The following is a 24,924-nucleotide window of genomic DNA, read 5'->3' on the forward strand; positions in this document are numbered from 1 at the left end:
CCTTCCTAACCTAACCTTTGTAAGTGCTGTTCCTCCTTCCAGGAGCACTCTTTCCCTTTCCTCCTTTTGCCACCTAAATGGCACCTCCTCCAGGAAGCCTTTTTGATCCAGACTTTGCCAGACCCCTCTCCTGGGTTCCACAGACCCAGTGCTACACCCACCCCAGCACAGTTTACTCTGGATACTTCACTCTGCCTCCATCCCCAGTGCAGGACTTCCCCCTCCTTCCAGCCTGGAGCTCCATGAGTACCTGAAGACTGAAAGAGGAAATGGAACTGGGGGCAGCCACACCCAGTGCAGGGTTGATACTGTGCCCTGAGGTGACATAAAAGACACTCCTTTTCCAAAGCAGAATTGGCCAGGAAATGAATAAACACCCTGAGAAAACCGTGGCATGATTCCTGCATTCCACAGTCAACACATCTAAAGATAGGCAGGGCAAAACTAAAATGAAACATTCTCAGCCTGGCGCCCAGACAGGGGTTCTGGTGACCCAAATCCCACCTCCAGACTTTCAGAAGGATCTCTGGGGGTTGGGAGGAGACTTCACAAGACCTCTTAAATCACCCCACCCACCCCTTTTTGGGGGTGAGGTTGCAGCAACCATTCGTTAGTTCTCTGCTGCCACCGTGTGGCCATGCTAATGGCTGTCCCCAGGCTGAGGTCCCCTCTAAGGCAGCCTTGGTTCTCAACAGCACGGGTACACAGGAGCACCCCTTCCCCGTCTCGCCATCTGCCGCCTCTGTAGGAGGGAGCAGTCAAGGTGTGTGGGGGAAGTCAGCTAATGGGGCTCTTAAGTGCCAAGTACAAGGGCACCCCCATGGTAAACTCACGAGGCCTGGCCCATAGCTGGCTAAGAACCTGCTCGACTGCCCTTAGCACCTGACGGCTTGAAGGAATGCTAGCCACTTTTCCCTCCTTGAGCTCTCAGTCCGCTCTGAACACTGTTCTAGAGGACTAGGTCTAGCCTCTTTCTCTAATCCCAAGATCACCTTAGCAGTAGCAAGGTAGTCTCTCCAACTGTAATATGACCACATCACACTGCAGGTTACCTGGAGTTTGAGAACCCCAGCCCTTATGGACTCCTCCAGCTTCACTGCAAACAAGTTATATTAGGTTCCTTTTTTTTTTTTTTTTTAAGCGGGGGTTCCTTCTGTCGCCCAGGCTAGAGTGCAGTGGCGCAATCTCGGCTCACTACAACCTCCGCCTTCTGGGTTCAAGCAATTCTCCTGCCTCAGCCTCCTGAGTAGCTGGGACTACAGGTGCACGCCACCACACTCAGCTAATTTTTGTATTTTTAGTAGAGACAGGGTTTCACCATGTTGGCCAGGCTGGTCTCGAATTCCTGACTTCAAGTGATACACCCACCTTGGCCTCCCAAAGTGTTGGGATTACAGGTGTGAGCCACCATGTCCGGCCCGTACAGGGTTCTTACCATGTCCTTCCCTTGGCACATGCTGGCTCCTTCACTAGGAACACCTTCCTTATTTGCCTATCGTCCCACCCGTGATCTCTAAGCAGGTATACCTCACGCTCCTAGGTGCCTACAGTCCTAGGTCTGTATCCAACTATGGTCCAACTATGGTCTCCCCAGAATATATGCTGAACTACAGAGAAACAGAAACCTACAAGAGTCAGGGCAAGCAAAAGAGGCACTTAGGGGCTCACTATTGACCAGAATGCCAATAACAGTCAGGGACAGCTAGCCTGGCATCACCCAGGCCCCAGAGGCAGTGGTTTGATGTTCTTACTAGGAGCAGAAGAGGAACAAAAGCAGAAAACAGGCATAAAAGAGAACCAGGGCATGTGTGGCAGGGTGAACAGCACCCACCAAACCTATGGCTGCTCCCCAGAGGCTTTGGAATCTGGGCTGGTAGCCTGCTGCCATGTCCATTCCAATGTGAGCCACAGTGGGGCCAAGGGCAGGGGCCGTGCTGCCATTTTCTGGGACAATAAATACAACTGTTCCAGTGTACCCTGGGCCCATGCCACCCACACAGGCTTATTCTTCAACATGGCTTGATTTTAGTGGCAGAAAATACTGGCCCAACTCTCAGAAACTGCATGAGGGTGATTCTCTCTGACAGTCTGAAGACCACATTCAGAGGACAGTTTTCTTCAATAAGTACTTCCTAGGCCTTGTGCTCCCTGGGGCCAGAACTAGAAGATCCCCCAGCAGCAAAGTGGAAGCTTTCTGCACTGTGCCCTAGGTCCTGTGGTAGAGTAAATGGGGCTCGGCTTTCACTGCGGAGCCTCCTGGATGTCCATGGTGCCCCATGCAGGTCTGCCTATGCCATACCAGGGACTAGGGTGACTAAGGAGAGCCCAGTGCACGCAGACCAATTAGCTCTTATTATGACAGGCCCACTGCCTTAGAGGGTCAACTGGGCCTTCTCTCAGACCCTCAGCTCACTCTTGGGGACCATTTGGAGGATTGCACTGGCTGAGGTAGGAGAACTGAGGCACACAGCCCTTCATGGGAAGGACTAAGCAGGGACAGTTTCCTCAGAGGCCTGCAGCTAAAGGGAGGCTAGATTCTGAATTTCAGCTGAAGACTGAGTTGCCTCACCAGGGGCTCCCTCCAGTACCAGGGCTCAGATTCCCCCCATTTTGACCATCTCTATCTTACTCAGCTCAGCTCCTGCTGAACTACAGCAACCCATTAAACAGAGCCACAGCGAGGGCTCCCAAAGTGGTTGGGTAGTCTTTTGTGGCATGCAGTGGGGGCCCCTCCCAGGAGTGATAAGAGAGGCAGACAGCAGAAGCTCAGACTGAGTATGGGGGTGGGGGTAGGGTAGGGCAGTATGGTGCCTGAGAGCCTTTTACATATGGTAGGACTTCAGCCAAACCAAAACAGCCCCAGCCCAAGATCCAACTGAGAATGTGTGTGGCCTCATGCTGCTGCAAGGGAGGGAGAAGAGGGGCTCAAATGTGCCTGTGCCCCTGTGCAGGAGCTAGGGAGGAGGATCCAGTGTCTGTATGTGAGTGAGGGTGGATGGGCGAAGGGACAAGTGACAGGGCTTGACAAGTGTCTTCCCCAAAGCACTTTAATGCACTCACCAACCCACAGTCCCTGCCTGCTGGCTGGGCAAGAGAGGCCAGCCCCCATCTGGAGGCTCCTACGGCTTCCCACACCCAGTGTGCCTGGGAAGGCTGAGCCTGCACACATTCCCATCAATAGGTGAGGGGCGTGAGAATGAAGAGGCGGTCTTCCTCTTTGCGGATCCAGCGCATCAGCTTATGGATGGCACTGACAGCTGATGCCTTGGTCCCCAGGGGGCTGTAACACATGTAGAGCTCAAAGGCGCCTGTCACCTGGAGAAGGGGCAAAGGGTTGTCATCTAGGTTAGATGCCCCTCATGGCCCACACTTAGGACCTCTGTGAAGCCCAGCCCATCCCAGGGCTGCCTTACCCAGGCCAGGAGGTTCTCGTTGGGGCCCGTGTAGTAAATGGTCTTGAGTGGGCGAGAGGCATTGTGGGCACGGCTGTGCAGGTACTGGTAGAGGCCCAGCAGCCGCTCCTGCTCCTCTTCACTGGTGTACGGGGCCTCAATCTCAGGGCTGCAGACAGGGTTGGGGGGAGTAGGTTTGCAAAGGAATGACTTCCACTGTCTTCTCTAGAGATTTAGAAACACCTCTTCCTATCCAGGAAGACTCTATCATATGTCTTACCCTCCAAATACTCCCTTAGGACAGGGCATTGTCTCCCCACCACAGCAGGCACTCCAGGACAGAGCTGGGCCCACTGAGACTAGAGCTGTGTCCCCTCTTACCCCCTAAGCTCATGGTGTCTTTGGTGACCCCTCTTTGGAGAAGCCAGGTTGAGTTTAGATGTCCAAGACAGAGTGACAGATCTGGAGTAGAGGAAAGTGAACTAGGAATCCTGTGGGCCAAAAGGGACAAAGGAAGGCCATATCTTCCCAGCCCCTCTGCTGGGGGAGGGAGTAGAGGAGGGCTCTGCTTCCTGAGCTGGACCAAACTGACGCCTAAAGTAGAGTTGCTCTAGGACAAGGGACCTGAGAGACCTCTGTTCCAGTTTCCTTCCCTGGGTATACTGGGCATTTCCAGGCCTTCTGGGTAATAAAGTGGAGAGGGGTATGCTCATGGGGTGATGGAGAGTGTGAGTCTCTGGTGCCAGAGTAAAACAGACCCAGCACACTAGTCTGCTTCCAAAGATGGGGGCAGCTTCATGGCTACATCTCAGAGCTCAGGAGCAAACAGCCTCCCAACTCCACATGTCCCTGTCCCCCTACAGCAGTGCCCTCAAGGCCCTCCCTCACCTGGTGAAGAGTCCCGAGCTCTTTGACTTATAGAGGAAGTGACGCAGGTCAGGGATGCCCACTTGGGCAACGCTGTAGTAGGGTGTGCGCAGCGCCTCTCGCAGGGCCAGGTGGGCTCCACGCTTGCGAAGGCGCTCCTGGAAGCGGCGGCGGCAGTCAGAGACTGCAAAGAAGTCCTCACGGTCAGTGGAGACAAACAGCAGGCAGAGGTCGGTGTCAGGCTCTAGGTAAGAGATATGTGCGTGGAAGAAGCCGGCTGCGTTGAATTTGGGCAGGCACACGGGCGTCCAGGCCTCGCCCTCGCGGAAGGACGAGGAGGAACTAATGAGGTTGAAAAGCAGGTGCAGGTCGATGGGGTGCAGAAATTGGTCCTTTCGGCGCACAAGTGCCACGAGCTGGTTGCGGGCCAGCAGGATAGAGAAGACCAGGCTGCGCGCCCGTGCCTGCTGCAGGCTGGCACTCACAGTATCGCGCACGGCTGCTGCGAGGGGCAGGCACCGTGCCGCCCCCATCAGGAAGCTGGGGTCTCGTGCCATGAGCTGCAGCAGGTTGTCGGTGATGCGTTCTGAGCCCGAGAGCAGGCGCCGTAGGTCATAGTTCTGCTTCTGCTGGAAGATGTGGCTCAGCTGCGCACCGGTAAGAAGGCTCAGGATCTGATAGTAGATGTAGAGCAGCTCCTGCGCTAGCTCTTGTGCCGACTGCCGTGTGCGAGCCACTGCCACTAGCACCAGCGGGCTCCGGCGCACGAATACTACCTTGTAGCCATCTGAGGGCGGGATGGGAAAGAGGGATATCAGCCTCAGCCGCAGCTCCCTCCGAACACCGCTTCGCCCATCCTTTCCTCGCTCAGAGCTCTGCGCACAGTAGGGGCTTAAGGATGTTCAGGATAAAAACCCATTGCTCCTTCTCCCTGAGGGCTCAGGGCCTATCCCTGCCACTTGTTTCAAAGACTCGCTCCCTCTGAAACACACATTCTTATGCTAAGTGCTAAGTCAACTGGCAAGGGCTGGCTGGGTGGAGCTCAGGACCTGGGAGATACATATATGTATTTTTTTTTCTTTCTTTCTTTTTGTCACCTCCCCAGGGAGATTCTCACTCTCTCCAAAGGCAAAGCCCATGTCAGAGGCATCTTTGATCCTCACCACAGCCCCATGAGGCCAGCAGTGTTGTTATCCTCTGTTCAGGTGAGGACCTTGAGGCTCAGAGAGGTAGAGGGGCTTACCCTCAGTCACATAGCACATCCCAGCCCTCTGGTCTGCAGGGGTCCAAAACCTGCTATGAATGAACCTTGGCCAGGGGAGCCCACCCCATTCCCTCTCCAGGTGGCTCACCTGCATGGATGGAGCGGATGGCGTTCTTGTCTGCCTCCAGGAAGGACACCAGGGCCACCATAACACCCATAGTGCTGGAAAGTGCCTCCTCAGACCCATAGCGGGAGTACACAGGCTTCCCTGCCTCACTCAGCACAAAGACATGCTTCTGGTGCAGGCGCCATGCCTCCGTGGCATCCTCCTCATCCCCCTCGGCTGTGCCCTCCCTGGGGGGCTCTGTGGCTGGTCGGCCAACTGCCCCTGGGGGGTCCAGCCAATCCTCAGAGCTTCCTGGCAGCATCTCCTCCTGCAGGTCCCGGGCCACACCCGTCAGCTGGGTGCTTAGCTCGCTAAAGTCCTGGCTGATCTGACGCATGTCTGCAGGCAGCGGCGGGGGACCCCTGGCACCCTCCTTGGGGCTGTCCCCAGAAGCTGCCCCATCCTCTGACTCAGTCAGGTCCTCGTAGGAACGGGCATGGACGAACATGGCACCCTCCTGCCCAGCACCTGCAGGCCAAAAGCACTGGTGCTTAGAGGGGTAGCTACTGGCAGACACTCCTACCAGCAAGGTGCCTAACGTGGTCACTCCAGCATGACTGCCTGATTTGTCAGGGTCAAGCCACTGTTCCCTTCTGCCACTGTCTGCCATGGATGATGCTTCTCTGAAACTTACAGCCCACCAGTCTCCTCCCATCATACTGGAAAGAAGACCGAAACCACTCATGGCAGCAGTGGTGGCTGGTATCTGCCTACCTCTCATTCCCATCTCCCACCCTACTCCCTTGCCCATCTTGGTCACACTGGCCAAGATCTGCTCTTAGACAGTTTCAACATGCCCCCACCTGCCTCGGGAGCTCCACACCTGCTGTCAGCTGTCTCCTATCTCCCCACGTGGCTGGCTAATTGTCACACTTCAGCTTTCAGGGAAGATGTTAGTTACTGACTTCCAACCCCAGGCACTCTATATGTCCCTCTTTGATTTCTCTTGTGGCACTTGCCAATTATCGTCCTTCTCCCCAGCTACAATGGTACCCAGCAAGGTGCAGGAACGTAGCACCTCACCCTGTGTCTGGAGCACCACCCATACTCAATGAATCTCTCTGGGAGAAAGCTCCCCTACCCTACTTAGGCCATAGCTTCTGACTGACCCCTTGTAATGGCTCCACAGCCTGTGACTGCCTCACAGCAGGGACCAGGTCAGTCTTCCTTTATTGGTTTTTTGACAAAATAGTTTAACAGATATATTTTGAGTCTCTCTTACGAATTCAGCCCTGTATCAGGCACTGGGGATATAACTGCCCTATGCTCAGTGTTCACAATCTTGTGGAAGAGAGAGATGGGCAATATATGCATAAAGAGATAAAATTATGAAATAATTAGTGTCCTATACAGAGCATGGTCAGAGCAGGCCTAACTTGTGAGGAGGGGAGAAGGAGCTGGGGAGGTGTGCTGTAGACACAGGGAACAGAAGAAGAGCCCACAATGGCAGCCAGAAAGCTCAGGGCGAACAGCGTCATACGAAGTGGAGAGGAAAGCCACATGCAGAATGAGCCTGGCCTCCTGCCTTTTCCCCAGAACCTGACAAATATCCAATGAGTGACTGACAAATGCATGAATAAGTGGAAAGCAAAAAGTGGTTGGGAATGCTAATTTCTGCCCCCACCCCCCCGGAGCCTGCTCTGGTTGGCAGCTGGCTGAGGCTGTACACTTGCCCATACCTGGCTCCATTCCCTGGGCCAGTCCTGGTGTGGGGCTCTCAGCTCTCTCCACACTGTGTCCATCAGAAGGAGTCAATGTGCCATCAGGGCATTCGCTGCTTCTCTTCCTTTGCATGTCAGCAGCCATCCTTTGGGTTCTCCTGTGGGGCAAAGGCAACATCGATGGCTTTTGGCAGGGTCACAGGCATAATCAACAGTGGTACTAAGTAAAGGAAAGTGTCCTTTATCAGGACTCCACTAACTCAAATCTCTAGAAAATGGATTCTGAAAATTCCTTTCAAAAAAATATATACTGTTCCTTTTCTGATTATAAAAGGAAGACATATTCATTGTAAAAAAAACTTGGAAAGCACAGAAAAGTAGAAAGAAATATCAAGATTTTCCTACCATTCAGGATCTTTCACTGTTCATACATTAGTGTATTTCCTTCTAGTCTTTTTTTTTTTTTTTTTTTTGAGACAGGGTCTCACTCTGCCACCCAGGCTGGAGTGCAGTGGCACAATCTTGGCTCGCTGCAGCCTCCACCTCTGGGGCTCAAGCAATTCTTGTGTCTCAGCCTCCCAAGTAGCTGGGACTACAGGTGTGCACCATCATGCCTGGCTAATTTTTATATTTTTTGGTATAGACAGGGTTTCACCATGTTGGCCAGGCTGGTCTCGAACTCCGGACCTCAAGTGATCTGCCCCTCTCGGCAGATTATTGTTGTTGTTGTTGTTGAGACAGGGTCTCACTCTGTTGCCAAGGCTGGAGTGCAATGGCACCAACACAGCTTACTGCAGCCTTGACTTGGGCCCAAGCAATCCTCCCATCTCAGCCTTCCCAGTAGCACATGCCACAGTCAGTTAATTTTTTCTTTTCTTTTTTTTTTTTTTTTTTTTTGAGATGGAGTTTCACTGTTGTTGCCCTGGCTGGAGTGCAATGGCACGATCTCGGCTCACCGCAACCTCTGCCTCCTAGGTTCAAGAGATTCTCCTGCCTCAGCCTCCCGAGGTAGCTGGGATTACAGGCATGCACCACCATGCCCGGCTAATTTTGTATTTTTAGTAGAGACAGGGTTTCTCCATGTTGTTCAGGCTGGTCTCAAACTCCCAACCTCAAGTGATCCGCCCGACTTGACCTCCCAAAGTGCTGGGATTATAGACGTGAGCCACCGTGCCTGGCCTTTCTTTTCTGAGACAGGGTCTGGCTCTCTTGCCCAGGCTGGAGAGCAGTGGCACAATCTTGGCTCACTGCAACCTCTGCCTCCTGGGCTTAAGCCATCCTCCCATCTCATCCTCCTGCCACTGTGCCTAATTTTTTTTTTTTTTCTGAGATAGCGTCTTGCTCTGTGTCACCCAGGCTAGAGTGCAGTGGCGCGATCTCGGCTCACTGCAACCTCCGCCTCCTGGGTTCAAGAGATTCTCCTGCCTCAGCCTCCCAAGTAGCTGGGATTACAGGCACGTGCCACCATGCCCCGCTAATTTTTGTATTTTTAGTAGAGACAGGGTTTCACCATCTTGGCCAGGTTGGTCTTGAACTCCCGACCTTGTGATCCACCTGCCTCAGCCTCCCAAAGTGCTGGGATTACTGGTGTGAGCCACTGCACTGGCCTAATTTTTTTTTTTTTTTTTTGGAGACAGAGTCTCGCTCTGTTGCCCAAGCTGGAGCGCAGTGGTGTAATCTCGGCTCACTGCAAGCTCCGCCTCCCGGGTTCCCGCCATTCTTCTGCCTCAGCCTCACGAGGAGCTGGGACTACAGGCGCCCGCCACCACGCCCGGCTAATTTTTGTATTTTTAGTAGAGATGGGGTTTCACCGTGTTAGCCAGGATGGTCTCGATCTCCTGACCTCGTGATCTGCCCACCTCGGCCTCCCAAAGTGCTGGAATTACAGGCGTGAGCCACTGTGCCCAGCCAATTTTTGTATTTTTTTTTTTTTATAGAGACAAGGTCTTTTCATGTTGCCCTGGCTGGTCTCAAACTACTAGGCTCAAGCAGTCCTCCCATTTTAGCCTCCCAAAATGTTGGAATTACAGGCAAGAGCCACCACGCTCAGCCTAGTCTTTTAGAAAAAGTACATAAAATGTAAATAATTAAACAAACTGATAACAGCAGCTAACAGTTATTCAGTGTCAGCGTATCATGCTAAGAAGTTTCTGTGGATTAAGTTACCTAATCTTGATCACGCCTCTATGAGGCAGATGCTCCCGTCAGGCTAGCTTTATAGATGAAAGAACTGACACTGAGAGAGCTTAAGCAGCTTGCCCAATATTACTACAGGAAGGAAGTGCTGGATTTGGATCTGGGAGTTGAAACAACTCTGTATCCTGTATCCGGTGGCTCACTCCTGTAATCTTAGCAAAGATTGGAGGCCAAAGAGGAAGGATCACTTGAGCTCAGTAGTTTACTAGCTGGGGCAACAAAGTGAGACCCTGTCTCTACAAAAAATTTAAAAAACTAGCCAGGCATGGTGGCATGTGCCTGTAATCCCAGCTACTGGAGAGAGGATCACATAAACCCAGCAAGTCAAGGCTCCAGTAAGCCATGACTACAACACTGCACTCCAGTTTAGGCAACAGAGTGAGACCCTGTCTCAAAAAACTAAAACTAAAAATAAATAAAAATAAAAATTAACGGAGTTGACCAATAGTTCTTTTTGGATATCTAGGTGTTTGCAGAGAAAGAAGTGAGACACAGCCAACAGGCTTGTCTTCAGGCTGAAGCCCTGCTTTTCTCTAAATATTCTTTTGTACCTTTTGAATTTGGCACAAGTTGTCTTAACAATTAAAAACAACTATAGACATGACAACTCTCAGTGCCCATATGATGGCCAGGATAGATTCAGCTGGATCTCCTTGTCCTTCCACAGCCCCAGGCCCAGGTGGAGGTGGCCACAAGTGAATGTCAGTGGTAACAGAGCCAGCTGGGTGGCTCACCAAGGGTGGTAGCAAGGCTTATGTCACCTCTAGAGTCCTTCAATGGCAGGCTGAAGGATCCTCACTTGTCAGGCAACATATAGTTCACCCAGGAGGGGATCCATTCCAGGTACCAATCCTCTAAGAAAGAGGGATCTAGGTGGATGGATTAGAAGGGCAGAAACTCATGGGGCAAACACTGCAGGCAGGCCAGGGGCCCAGGAGGCACTGGTGTTAGTGTGAGCAAAGTAGACCTGAGCCTGCCTCCCAGAACACAGAGTCTGGTGGGAATAACTGAGCTCTTGTCCCCTCCTGGCTGTGTAATCTTGGGCAAATGACTCTTCCCTGAGCATGGCATAAAGTAGGTGTTCAAAAAAGTTCATGAAAAGGGTAGTCCCAAACAGATAGCCTCACCATCAGTAGCATTTGTGTGGTGCCAGCCAGTGTATGTCCAAGAACATTCTCTCTGGACCTGGCATAGCTCCAGTCAGGCAGCTCCTATGTGTGTGCCCAAAGAACTAATTTTCAACCTCTTCTTTTTGTCACCTTTATGTTGTTGTTTTTTGTTTTTTTTTGTTTTTTTTTTTTTTTGAGATGGAGTCTTGCTCTGTCGCCCAGGCTGGAGTGCAGTGGCCGGATCTCGGCTCACTGCAAGTTCCGCCTCCCGGGTTTACTTATTCTTCCTGTCTCAGCCTCCTCCCCGAGTAGCTGGGACTACAGGCACCCACCACCTCGGCCTATTAGTCTTTTTTTTTTTTGTATTTTTGAGACGGAGTTCATTCTGTCGCTTCAGGCTGAGGCAGGTCGGATCTCAGCTCACTGCAAGCCCGGCCCGGTTTACGCATTCTCCTGCCTCAGCCTCAGGAGTAGCTGGGACTTCACAGGCTACGCCTCACACTCGGGCTAGTTTTTTGTATTTTTTAGTAGGAGACGGGTTTCACCTGCTTAGGATTAGGATGGTCTCCATCTCTCCTGACTCTCAAGTGGATCCGCCTCTGCCTCTCGGCCTCCCAAAGTGCTGGGATTACAGGCTTGAGCCACCGCGACCTGGGCCAGTTTTTTTGTATTTTTAGTAGAGACGGGTTTCACCGTGTTAGCCAGATGGTCTCGGGACCTCCTGACCTTGTGATCCGCCTGTCTCAGCCTCCCAGAGTGCTGGGATTACAGGCTTGAGCCACTGTGCCCGGCTAAGTTATGTAATTCTTTCTTTAATTGAATCTTTTGCAGAAGCTCCATGTGCAAATAGACAGGGAAGCAGAGCCTGTATCCTGATAGCTGGCCTGGTGGCCACTCCTGCACTGAGCCTGAAGGACATGGGGGGTTGGGCACCACTGCCAACAGCATCACCCCACACAGAATAAAACCAAATAAAGAAGGTTGGGGAGATAATTTGGGGATTTTCTAGGCCCCCAATCCCATCCATTAGGACAATCAAGAGTAATGGTTCCCAGCAAGGGTCAGAGCCCAGAAGGCCAAGGTGCAGGCTGCCTTGTCAGACAGTGGGCCGGAGGAACTAAGAGGCTGCATGCCCTCAACAAGGAACCTGCGGTAGCATCCACAGAGGTCCCCTCTGAGGCTGAGACTAAGAGGAGCAATCCAAAACAACCACTGCAACACCACAAGGCCCAGGATGCTGAATGCCAAGGAAACCAGGGCACGTCTAAGTCTTGAGCAAGAACATACAGGCCATGTGTAATCATAGACCAGTAATTCCAAAGCTATCCTAAAAGCCAGAGTGGGTTCTGAGAGATGAGTCTGCAGGCTGAGAGCAAGCTGCTCCTGACAGTGCCAGGGTTGTGGCCAGGGTTTCCAGGCCTATCTGGGCTCAAGCGATCCTCCTACCTCAGCCTCCTGAGTAGCTGGGAACACAGGCGTGAGCCACCATGTGTGGATAATTTTTGTATTTTTTTGGTAGAAATAGGGTTTTGCCATGTTTCTCAGGCTAGTCTTGAGCACCTGGGCTCAAGCAACCTGCCTGCCTTGGCCTCCCACAGTCCTGGGATTACAGGTGTGAGCCAGCGCCCAGCCTGGAATGCCCTAATTTCTTTTTTTTTTTTTTTTGAGATGGAGTCTCGCTCTGTCACCCAGGCTGGAGTGCAGTGGTGCGATCTCAGCTAACTGCAAGCTCCGCCTCCCGGGTTCACACCATTCTCCTGCCTCAGCCTTCAGAGCAGCTGGGACTACAGGTGCCCACCACCATGCCCAGCTAATTTCTTTTTGTATTTTTAGTAGAGATGGGGTTTTACCGTGTTTGCCAGGATGGTCTCAATCTCCTGACGTGGTGATCCGCCTGCCTCGGCCTCCCAAAGTGCTGGGATTACAGGCGTGAGCCACTGCGCCTGGCCGGAATGCCGTACATTTCTATGTCTCCTCACTTTCCTACTCCTCTAGTTAACTTCACATCTCTTGTCTCTTCAAATGTCCATCATCTCCTTCCCTGATGGTCATACTTAGCACTATCAGCAAATCACCTTGCCTTCCATTTCACCGAGAAGACAGAAGTCATTCTAGAAGAGAACTTCCAGGGTGGGTATGGTGGCTCGCGCCTGTAATCCCAGCACTCTGGGAGGCCGAGGCGGGCAGATCACCTGAGGTCGGGAGTTTGAGAACAGCCTGACCAACATGGAGAAACCCTGTCTCTACTAAATAAAAAAAATTAGCCAGGGTGGTGGAGCATGCCTATAATTCCAGCTACTTGGGAGGCTGAGGCAGATGAATCACTTGTACCTGGAGGTGGAGATTGCAGTAAGCCGAGATCGCACCCCTGCCCTCCAGCCTGGGCAACAAGAGCGAAACTCTGTCTCAAAAAAAAAAAAAAAAAAAGAAAGAAAAGAACTTCCGGAGATTACCACCACCACCTCCTCGCCTCATCTGCCAGACTAGGCCTTCCCTCTCTTTTTTTTTTTTTTTTTTTGAGACAGAGTCTCACTTTGTGGCCCAGACTGGAGTGCAGGAGCACGATCTTGGCTCACTGAAACCTCCACCTCCCAGATTCAAGCAATTCTCCTACCTCAGCCTCCCAGGTAGCTGGGATTACAAGCACCCACCACTTCACCCGGATAATGTTTGTATTTTCAGTAGAGACAGGGTTTCATCGTGTTGGCCAGGCTGGTCACAAACTCCTGACTTCAAGTGATCCACCTGCCTCAGCCCCACAAAGTGATGGGATTACAGGCATGAGCCACCACACCTGGCCCCCTCTTCTTACTAAAGATGAGCTGTTCATGCTCCATAGAGGCTAACTCCTCCATGTGTACACCAGATCCCAGCCCCTGTCCTACTCAGGTACATGGCTTCAGCAGCTGTCCCTCCTCATCAGTTTCCCCTACTCCCTTACCCATTACCAATATGGTTATATTTCTTCTGTCTTCAAAACCCCCTCACAGCAGGGCTTGATGGCTCATGCCTGTCATCCTAGCACTTTGGGAGGCCTAGGTGGGCAAACCGCTTAAGCCTAGGAGTTTGAGACCAGCTTAGGCAACATGGTGAAACCCCATTTCTACAAAAAGTACAAAAGATTAACTAGGTATAGTGGCATGCACCTGTAGTCCCAGCTACTTGGGAGGCTGAGGTGGGAAAATCACCTGATCCCAGGAGGTCCAGGCTGCAGTGAGCGGTGATCATACCACTGCATTCCAGCCTGGGTAAAGGGAGTGAGATCCTGTCTCAAAAATAAAAACCAAACAAAAAACACCCTCCTTTGGGGCTGTTCACATTGCAATAATTCATTGAGCTATACTTATGATTTGTGAACTTTTCTGTATGTTTGTTTTATTTCAAAGTTAAAACAAAACAAACTTCCCCTTAACTCTACATTCCCCACTAGCTACCAACCCATTTTTCTGTTGCCCTTTATAAAAAAACAAACAAACGCCCTCAAAATGGCAAATAATATTTGGAGTTTGCATTAGTCAGGTAGGCTAGACTATTCTGTGTAACAAATGGATGCCAAATGCTAGAGATTTTATACCCAAAGATCTTTTTTTATTTTTTGAGACGGAGTCTCACTCTGTCACCCAGGCCGGACCACAGTAGTGCCAGCTCGGCTCACTGCAACCTCTGCCTCCTGGGTTCAAGCGATTCTCCTCCCTCAGCCTCCCGAGCAGCTGGGATTATAGGCGCCCACCACCACATCTGGCTATTTTTTGTATTTTTAGTAGAGATGGGGTTTCACTATGTTGGCCAGGCTGGTCTCAAACTCCTGACCTCAGGTGATCCGCCCACCTTGGCTTTCCAAAATGCTGGGATTACAGGCATGAGCCACTGCACCCAGACCCAAAGACGTATTTTTTGCTCACACAAAATCTACTGTGGGACTGGTAGCAATTCACAGTAGCTCCATTCCAAGCAGTGATTCAGGAATCCAAGCTATTAGCACCCTATAGTAGCCATTTGAAACACATGCCTTCCGCATCACCTGGCAGGGGAAGACAGAGATGGAGGATCACATACCAGCTCTTAAATACTTCGTAGCTCACATTGACCAGAACCAGTGATGTGGCCAGAGGGACTGGGAAATGTATGAAGCTCATGGATATCTGGAAAGCAGGAATTGTCCCTGCCACAGCCTCTCCATTTCTCCCATTCTCTCTAAACCAGTTCTGAACAGAATCTCACCTCCATTACTCCACCAACACTGCTCCCATCAAGGTCACCAACGACTGCCAGGATCATCTTACTTCACCCATAAACAATAGATAATTTGGTTATTTCCTCTCTCGAAACATTTTCTCCTCTTTTATGGCACACCACTCCTTTCTTGGCTCTCTTCTGACCTCATGGACTATTCCTTCTGAGTCCTTTTTGCAGTTCTTACTGTAAAGGGGCACAGAATTCAGTCTTTGGACCTCTTCTCTGTCTTCACTCAATCCCTTGGTGATCTCATTTGGTCTCATAGTTTTAAATTCCCTCTACATATTAATAATTTATTTATTTTTATCTCCAGCCCCAATCTCTTTTCTGACTTAAAGAGGCACACACATTTAACTGTCTACTTAATGTTATCTCAAGGTTATATGCCTCAAACTGAACTCCTTAAAAAAGCCATCTCCTAGCCAGGCACGGTAGCTCTCGCCTATAATCCCAGCACTTTGGGAGGCCGAGGAGGGTGGATCACAAGGTCAGAAGTTCGAGACCAGCCTGGCCAACCTGGTGAAACCCTGTCTTTACTAAACATATGAAAATTAGCTGGGTGTGGTGGCGCATGCCTGTAATCCCAGCTACTCAGGAAGCTGAGGCAGGAGAATTGCTTGAATCCAGGAGGCGAAGGTTGCAATGAGCCAAGATCACACCACTGCACTCTAGCCGGGGTGGCAGAGCCAGATTCTGTCTCAAAAGAAAAAGGTCATCTCCTTAAAAAGTTGCTCCTGGTTGTGTGTGGTGGCTCATACCTGTAATCCTAGCACTTTGGGAGGCCAAAGCAGGCAGATTACTTGAGCAAAGGAGTTCAAGACCAGCCTAGGCAATATGGCAAACCCTGCCTCTACAAAAATACAAAAATTAGCCAGGCGTGGTGGCACGTGTCTGTGGTCCCAGTTACTCAGGAGGCTAAGGTGGGAGGATCACTGGAACCTGGGAGGCAGAGCTTGCTTGCAATAAGCCAAGATCGCACCACCGCATTCCAGCCTGGGCGATAAGAGTGAGACCCTGTCTTTTTTTTTTTTTTTTTTTTGAGACAGAATCTGGCTCTGTTGCCCAGGCTGGAGTGCAGTGGTGTGATCTCAGCTCACTGCAAGCTCTGCCTCCCGGGTTCACGCCATTCTCCTGCCTCAGCCTCCTGAGTAGCTGGGACTACAGGCGCCCGCCACCATGCCCGGCTAAGTTTTTGTATTTTTTAGTAGAGACGGGGTTTCACCATGCTAGCCAAGATGGTCTCAATCTCCTGACCTCGTGATCCGCCCACCTCAGCCTCCCAAAGTGCTGGGATTACAGGCATGAGCCACCATGCCCAGCCGGTAGAGACCCTGTCTTTAAAAAGAAAAAAAGGCCAGATGCTGTGGATCACGCCTGTAATCCCAGCACTTTGGGAGGCTGAGGTGGGCGGATCACCATATCAGGATATGGAGACCATTCTGGCTAACACGGGGAAACCCATCTCTACTAAAATACAAAAAATTAGCCGGGCGTGGCGGCACTTTTTTTTTTTTTTTTTTTTTTAAGAGATGGGGTCTTGCTCTGTCACCAAGTCTGGAGTGCAGTGGCTATTCACAGGTGGAATCACCACCCCACCATGCACTACAGCCCCAAATTCCTGGGCTCAAGTGAACTTCCTGCCTCAGCCTTCCGAGTAGCAGGGACTACAGGCACTTACCACTTCTCCCAGAGTTTTCACCATCTCAGTAAAAGACAATTTCATGGCTGGGCATAGTGGCTCATGCCTGTAATCCCAGCACTCTGGGAGGCCAAGGGGGGTGGATCACCTGAGGTCAGGAGTTTAAGACCAGCCTGGCCAACTTGGTGAAATCCCATCTCTACTAAAAATACAAAATTAGCCAGGTGTGGTAGTGAATGCCTGTAATCCCAGCTACTTGGGAGGCTGAGGCAGGAGAATCACTTGAACCCATGAGGCAGAGGTTGCAGTGAGCCAAGATCATGCCATTGCACTCCAGCCTGGGCAATAAGAGCAACCGGGCGCGGTGGCTCAAGCCTGTAATCCCAGCACTTTGGGAGGCCGAGGTGGGCAGATCATGAGGTCAGGAGATGGAGACCATCCTGGCTAACACAGTGAAACCCTGTCTCTATTAAAAATACAAAAAATTAGCTGGGTATGGTGGCGCATGCCTGTAATTCCAGCTACCCCAGGAGGCTGAAGCAGGAGAATCGCTTAAACACAGGAGGCGGAGGTTGAGATTGTGCCACCACACTCCACCCTGGGTGACAGAGTGAGACTGTGAGGAAGGAAGGAAGAAAGGAATGGAGGAAGGGAGGAAGGGAAAGAAGGAAGGAAGGAAGGAAGGAAAAGAAAGGAGGGAAAGGCCGGGCGCGGTGGCTCAAGCCTGTAATCCCAGCACTTTGGGAGGCCGAGATGGGTGGATCACAACGTCAGGAGATCGAGACCATCCTGGCTAACCTGGTGAAACCCCGTCTCTACTAAAAAAAAAAAACACCTAGCCGGGTGAGGTGGCGGGCGCCTGTAGTCCCAGCTGCTCGGGAGGCTGAGGCAGGAGAATGGCGTAAACCCAGGAGGTGGAGTTTGCAGTGAGCTGAGATCCGGCCACTGCACTCCATCCAGCCTGGGTGACAAAGCGAGACTCCATCTCAAAAAAAAAAAAAAGAAAAGAAAAAAAAGAAAGGAGGGAAAGGAAGTAAAGGAAGAAAGGAAGGAAAGGAAAAGGAAGGAAGCAAGGAAGGAAGGAAAGAACGAAAGAGAAAAAGACAAAGACAATGTTTTTTTTTTTGAGACAGTCTTGCTCTGTTACCCAGGCTGGAGTGCAAAGGCGCAATCTCAGCTCACTGCAACAGTGTGATCTCAGCTCCACCTCCCAGGTTCAAGTGATTCTCATGCCTCAATCTCCAGAGTAGCTGGGACTACAGACGCATGCCACCACACTGGCTAATTTTTGTATTTTTATTTTTTTTTTTATTTATTTTTTATTTATTTATTTTTTTTTTTGAGGCAGAGTCTCGCTCTGTCGCCCAGGCTGGAGTGCAGTGGCCAGATCTCAGCTCACTGCAAGCTCTGCCTCCTGGGTTTACGCCATTCTCCTGCCTCAGCCTCCCGAGTAGCTGGGACTACAGGCACCCGCCACCTCGCCCGGCTAGTTTTTTGTATTTTTAGTAGAGACGGGGTTTCACCGTGTCAGCCAGGATGGTCTTGATCTCCTGACCTCGTGATCCGCCCGTCTCGGCCTCCCAAAGTGCTGGGATTACAGGCTTGAGCCACCGCGCCCGGCCTTTTGTATTTTTAGTAGAGACAGGGTTTCACTATGTTGGCCAGGCTGGTCTAAACCCCTGACCTCGTGATCTGCCCGCCTTAGCCTCCCAAAGTGCTGGGATTACAGGTGTGAGCTACTGCACCTGGCCAAGAAAGACAATCTCATCCTTTCAGTTGTTTGGTGAAAAACCTTGGAGTCAGCCGGGCACGGTGTCTCACACCTGTAATCCTAGCACTTTGGGAGGCCGAGGCAGGCAGATCACGAGGTCAGGAGATTGAGACCATGCTGGCTAACATGGTGAAACCCCGTCTCTACTAAAAATACAAAAAATTAGCCGGGTATGGTGGCTCATGCCTGTAGTCCCAACTACTCAGGAGGCTGAGGCAGGAGAATTTCTTGAACTGGAGAGGTGGAGGTTGCAGTGAGCCGAAATCGCACTGTGGCATTCCGGGCTGGGCGACAGAGTGAGACTCTGTCTCATAGAAAAAAAAAAAAAAAGGAAAACCTTGGAGTCAACCCTTATGCCTCTCTTTTTTTTCCCACACCTCATATACCAAACCATGAGCAAATCCTGTCAGTTCTATTTCAGAATACAGGCACATCGAGCAAAATGTCTCTGGTTAACATTTTCACCATAGAATGCCTTTTCGTTTTTAATATCCAGCTGTGGTTGTCAGCCTTCAAGATGGTCTCTAGTGATCCTCAACTCCTGCTATGCATGCCTTTGCATACTCCCTTTCCACACTGAGCAGGGCTGACCTATGCAACCAAAAGGACGCTGTAAATAACAATGTGTGGTTGGGGACAGTGGCTCATGCCTGTAATCCCAGCACTTTGGGAGGCCAAGATGGGCAGATCTCTTGAGATAGGAGTTTGACACCAGCCTGGACAACATGGTGAAACCCCATCTCTACTAAAAATAAAAAAATTACCTAGGTGTCGTGGTGGGCGCCTGTAATCCCAACTGCTCGGGAGGCTGAGGCATGAGAATCGCTTGAACCCGGGAGGCAGAGGTTGCAGCGAGCCAAGATCGCACCACTGCACTCCAGCTTGGGTGCCAGAGCAAGACCCTGTCAAAAAAAAAAATGAAAAAACAATGTGTGACTTCTGAGGCTAGGTCATAAAAGACATTGTGGCTTCTGCCTTGTTCTCTCGGATCACTCCCTCTAGGGAAAGCCATCAGCCATGTTTTAAGGACATGTAAGCAGCTCTATGGAGAGAACTTCATGGCAAGGAACTGAGACCTCCTGTGAACAGCCAGTACCAACTTGCTAGTCATGAGTGAGTCATCTTGGAAGCAGATCATTTAGGCCCAGTCAAACCTTCAGGTGACTTCAAAGTAATAAGAGACCCTGAGCTTGAGCCATCCAGCTAAGCTGCTCCCAAATTCTTGACCCACAAGAACTGTATGCGATAATAAATACTGTCATTTTAAGCTGCTAAGTTTTGGGATAATTTGTTACACAGCAATAGTTAACTAATATACCAAACTTATATTGATTCAGCTTATGTTTATTTATCTATCAAGAGAGGGTCTCACTCTGCCACCCAGGCCGAAGTGCAATAGTGTGATCACAGTTCACTGTAGCCTCAACCTCCCAGGCCCAAGTGATCCTCCCACCTCAGCCTCCCAAGTAGCTGGGACCACAGGCATGTGCCATCATGCCTGGCTAATGTTTAAATTTTTTGTAGAGACAGGGTCTCCTTATGTTGCCCAAGCTGGTCTCAAACTCCTTGACTCAAGTGATCTGCCTGCCTCAGCCTCCCAAAGTACTGGGATTACAGTGTGAGCCACCACACCTGGCACAGTGTATGTTTATACAGAAAATATGTATATTTACATCATTAAAATCTTATCTATATTTTTAACAAAGTAATGTGCATTTAAAGCTTCAAATTACATTCCAAATAGAATTGATAGAAAATTACTGAGTGCCAGCCTGGCTGACATAGTGAGACCCTGTCTTTACAAAATAAAAAATTAGCTGGGCGGGGCAGCTCATGCCTGTAGTCCCACCTACTTAAGAGGCTAAAGTGGGAGGATCGCTTGAGTACAGGAGGTCAAGGCTGCAGTGAACCATGATTGTGCCACTGTACTCCAGCCTGGGCAACAGAGCAAGACCCTGTCTCAGTCAATCAATGGAAAATATATTAAGTTAATGATTTCACACAGAATGTCCAATTTTCATGAAACAGATTACTGATGTTAAGTGGGAAATGCCTATATCCAGAATCTGACGACTTATCACCTCCACAACTACCACTGTGGTCAAAGCCACCAGTGTCACTCTAGGAGATTGTTGTAGTAGTCTCCTATCCAGTCTCCCCTCTTCTGCCCTTGTCCCTGCATAATCTGTGCTTCTTACAGCAACGTGATTCTCCTGATACAAAATTCAGGTCATGCAGTTCCTCTGTTCACAACTCTGCAATGGTCCCACCTTAGTAAGAAAGCCAATTTCCTCACAGTAGTGCACAAGGCCCCACTCAACATAACTCCTTCCCCATTACTTATTTGACCTCATCTGCTATCCTTTTTCCCTACTAACTGTGATTCAGTCCAGTCACAGTGACCTCCTGGTTTTCCTTAAGCCTCCTGGGCACTTTCACTTTAGAACTTTGCCCTTGCTGAACTTTCCCCCTGCACCCCACTTGACCTACTCCATTGCCTGGGCTAGTTATCTATGTGACTCAGTCCCTTACTTCCTTCAGGTTGCTATTCAAGCATTACCTTATCAATATCCCTGCTCTTTACCTCTCTTGCCCTGCTTTATTTCTCTGGATTGAAGGTTACCTGCCACAAATTTCAGTGTGGCTTTAAGCCACATGCAGAAGGAGTTCTATTTTTTTTTTTTTTTTGAGATAGAATAGTGATGTAATCACAGCTAACTGTAGCCCTGGCCTCTCAGGCTCAAGTGCTCCTTCCACCTCAGCCTCCTGAGTACCTGAGACTACAAGCACGTGCCACCACGCCTGGCTAATTTTTTAATTTTTATTTTTGTAGAGATAGGGTCTCAGTATGTTGTCCAGGCTGTTCTTGAACTCCCGAGCTGAAGATCCTCCCTCCTAGGGCTCCCAAAGTGCTGGGATTACAGCTGTGAGCCACCACATCCAGCCAGCAAACATCTTTGGGAGGGAGATTTTTTTTTTTTTTTTTTTTTTTTTTTTTTTGAGATGGAGTCTCTGTCGCCCAGGCTGGAGTGCAGTGGTGTGATCTTGGCTCACTGCAACCTCTGCCTCCTGGGTTCAAGCAATTCTTGTGCCTCAGCCTCCTGAGTAGCTGGGCTTATGGGTGTGCACCACCGTGCCCATCTAATATTTGTATTTTTAGTAGAGATGGGGTTTCACCATGTTAGCCAGGCTAGTCTCAAACTCCTGACCTCAGGTGATCCATCGGCCTTGGACTCCCAAAGTGCTGGGATTACAGGCATTAGTCACAGTGCCCAGCCGAACTTGTGTTTTTATCCCTCAGGCAATTAAAAAAGAAAAATGGAAAGGAAAACTGAAAGATCTCTGAAGAATGCCCAGTTCCATCACATCTATCATGTGGCCTCTGGAAATCCCTGCCCGTGGGGAAGACTTATCATTGGTAGTAGTCAGGTGTTCAGGAACAATGGCTTTGAAGTTAGAAGGACCTGGATTAACCTGGCCTGGTATCAGTTTTCTCATTTATAAAATGGGATAGTAGTATTGATTCTTTGGGTTGTGGGAAGATTAAATGAAATAATCCATGTAATTTGATTACATACTCAGCTGCTCCCATTAGCACATCCTGATTATTCTTACTTAGCATTCAGTCCATGTGTGACTGCACTTATAATACCACATGAATCCAGTGGTCTGTGCCATGTAAATCAGGCCTCTGAGATTTTGCGCAGCTTACAATGGCATATGGGCAAATATGCTTCTGACCTTGCAAAGCCAGGTGGGCCCTAGCCTGAAGCGACTCACCTTCAGGCTAGGGCTGTCTATAGACAGTTGGGAGTCAGGTCAAAGAGCTGTCTTATAGATAGCTGGGAGTTCCTCCAGGCTAACTGGTTGTTCACTGGCTCTGGAGTTGCAGGAATAGACAGCTGGCTCTCTGCTGCTCCTGGAAGTCTCTCCTAAATTAAACTCCTTAATTAGCCAGCTGTGGTGGTGGGCGCCTATAATCCCAGCTATTCAGGAGGCTCAGGCAGGAGAATCGCTTGAACCCAGGGGGCAGAGGTTGCAGTGAGCTGATATCACGCCATTGCACTCCAGCCTGGGCGAAAGATCAAAACTCTGTCTCAAAAAAAAAAAAAAAAAAAAAAAAACACAAAAAAACAAAAAACTCCTTGGTCTGCCACATGCCACTGCTCTGTGACCTTGCACTTTTGGTTCAAAGAACCAGACAAGGTCTACAATAGCTTACTTATTCTGTCCTCAGGGCCCACTCTCCACTGATCCCTTGTGGGCTTTAGCTGACTAAGCCCAGAGTGGCTGAGTGGTACCCAGCATGGTACGTGCCTGGGGAAGGGTTGGCGGGGGCAGGATCAGCTGGCCAGAGCTAGTGGATACTTCCTTCACAACAGTTCTCCTGCCACCTGAGATCATACAGTATCTCAGCATCTCCTAGGTCAGTCTGGGGTCCAGCCAGAGGCCTGATGAAGCAAACAGCTCTCTGTATACTTACTCTGGACACTCAAACAGGGAGGCTGAGTGAATCACAGCAAAATCCACCCCAACCCCCACTGGAGCCACAACTGAGCAACTGAATGAAGCTCCTGGGAGGCTAGAATTGAAGAAGTTAGGCAAAGGAGGTCTCTTAGAACCAGCCCCAGATGCCCCTTCTTAGGGGACCCTTCTCAGAAGCCCCAGGCCTTGCTTTTCCTAAAAGTGCCCTGCTATGCCTGTGAGCAATGTCACCAAACAAGTTGAATCAGTCAGCCCTTTTAGTGTGCCTCTCTCACTCAGGCAGCCCTGGAGCCAAGAAGGCCTTCAGGAGCCACTCCCTACTGACTCCCTACCACTCCTGTTCCCTCTTCCTGCTTGGATAGCACTTCATTTCACCTTAACCCTTTGGAGTGGTCTGTCTGGGAAGGAGGTGCCAGGATACAAGATGTGTGGCAGACAAGGCCCAGGTTCGAGACTGTGCTATGGCTGCTTCAGCAGGATGCCTACTCCATGCTGAGATCATAGTCTGGTCCTTGTCACTTCTGGCGGTTACTTCCCTCCCTGACAAAGGGTGCTTACCCTCCCTCTGCAAACTTGTGCCCAGAAAGCGTGGCTCACCTAGTACAAGGGACAACCCAGTTGCACCAGACAAACTGGTGCAAAGTCCAGCTGGGCACAGTGGCTCATGCCTGTAATCCCAGCACTTTGTGAGGCTGAGGCAGGCAGATCACCTGAGGTCAGGGGTTCGAGACTAGCCTGGCCAAAACCTCGTCTCTACTAAAAAAATACAAAAATACAAAAAATTAGCTGGGCGTGGTAGAGCATGCCTGTAATCCCAGCTACTCGGGAGGCTGAGGCAGGAGAGTCGCTTGAACCTGGGAGGCAGAGGTTGCAGAGAGCTGAGATCACACCATTGCACTCCACCCTGGTCAACAAGAGTGAAACTCCGTCTAAAAACAACAACAAAGCAAAGCCCCAAGCCCTTTCCAGGTGCTGCCCCGCTCATCCCAGTCACCTCTGTTGCTTTTTGAGAAGACTCTACCGGCCGAATATGTGTTCGTTTGTTGAGGGGTGGGGGTGGGGGGTGGGCAAGAGTCCTACCTGGCCACTGCCCCCTACCGGACCTCGCCCTCCCAGCCTAAGTATGGGTTCCAGATCTCGCCTTTTGTATTCCCCAGCTGGGGGCCAGCCGGCTGAGGGACCCCAGGGAGACACAGTCTTCCCATTGCAAGCGATAGCGTTGATGGCCGTCTTCAAGCCCTTCCCTCCAAAGATGACAGCTCTCCAGTCTCTAGGTGCCTCCAGGCCACGTGGGCTGGCAGTCAACTCACCTGTTTCTCAGAGGGGCCCAGGACGCACAGAAGGTGCCGGTCACTGCCCTCTGCCAGAGCCCTGGGGGGGTAAGGGTGTCCGGCTGGGCCCGACCTGAGGGCACAGCTTCGCGGGGCCCCGGCCCCCTGCGTACACAGACATGGCCACAGCGCAGGCACCGCGCCCTCCCACCGCCCTCACCCGGCAGCCAGTGCAGGAAGACAGCTTTCTTCGGCCTCTCGCAGCCAAGGCCCAGCTCCAGCCGCACAGCCCGACCCGGCCCGCCCCCGGAGTGCATTGTGGGAAATGTAGTCCTTAGCGCCCGGCCGCTTGCCGCGCCGCGGGACTGGCTCTGGGTTCCTCGTCCCAGCGTAGCTGCGGGCAGGTCCTGACCCGCGTCCAGGATTGCCTCACCCGGCGCCGCCTTCTAGGGACCTGGGCGCCTCCTTAGAGCCTAGAGCCCCACACAGACCGCAGACCTGGACTCTGGGCCTCACCCTCCGAGCCAGCTAGCAGTTCATTTCAAGGGAGAGAAAGGGACATTAGGGTTGTTTCTCCCACTGATTGTGGAAGGACAGTGCAAGTTTGAGGGACTGGATAAATGACATCAGTGGGCCCAGCCACACAGGCTGTAAAGGATGTGCGCATGCGCAAAAGTCGCACTAATTGTTTCTAAAACCGTATTTGTAGCCACGTTTTAATGTATCAGTATAATGCTCTAGAACGGTAGTTCTCAACTCTGACGGCACACAGAATATCCCTGGAAGCTTTAAAAAAACAAAACAAAACAAAAACTAGGACGGGCGAGGTGGCTCACGCCTGTAATCCTAACACTTGGGAGACCGAGGTGGGCGGATCACTTGAGGTCAGGAGTTCCAGACCAGCCTGGCCAACATGGTGAAACCCCA

General features: G+C 50.9%; 2 protein-coding genes across 12 annotated transcripts in view; both read right to left on the reverse strand.

Moving 5' to 3' along the window:
* The window catches only part of DAG1 (dystroglycan 1), a 500,879-nt gene that overhangs the window by 415,654 nt on the left and 60,301 nt on the right, over positions 1–24,924 (reverse strand). The gene's annotated exons all lie outside the window — the stretch shown is intronic.
* MON1A (MON1 homolog A, secretory trafficking associated) lies at positions 3,030–24,844 on the reverse strand. Of its 4 annotated transcripts, none has more exons than XM_003894404.5 (6): positions 24,037–24,843; positions 7,309–7,448; positions 5,612–6,097; positions 4,281–5,046; positions 3,414–3,561; positions 3,030–3,315 (listed from the first exon to the last, which is right to left on the reverse strand). In XM_003894404.5, exons 1-6 carry the CDS (start codon positions 24,312–24,314, stop codon positions 3,175–3,177), a joined length of 1,959 nt encoding a protein of 652 aa, XP_003894453.1. In that variant the 5' UTR covers positions 24,315–24,843; the 3' UTR covers positions 3,030–3,174. The 4 variants fall into 4 exon arrangements, with proteins under 4 accessions (XP_003894453.1, XP_009199008.1, XP_009199009.1 ...); XM_009200744.2 differs by lacking the exon at positions 24,037–24,843 and adding an exon at positions 19,006–19,043; XM_009200745.4 differs by lacking the exon at positions 24,037–24,843 and adding an exon at positions 14,817–15,325.

The sequence above is a fragment of the Papio anubis genome, chromosome 2, assembly GCF_008728515.1.
Source record: "Papio anubis isolate 15944 chromosome 2, Panubis1.0, whole genome shotgun sequence".
Classification (NCBI taxonomy): domain Eukaryota; kingdom Metazoa; phylum Chordata; class Mammalia; order Primates; family Cercopithecidae; genus Papio; species Papio anubis.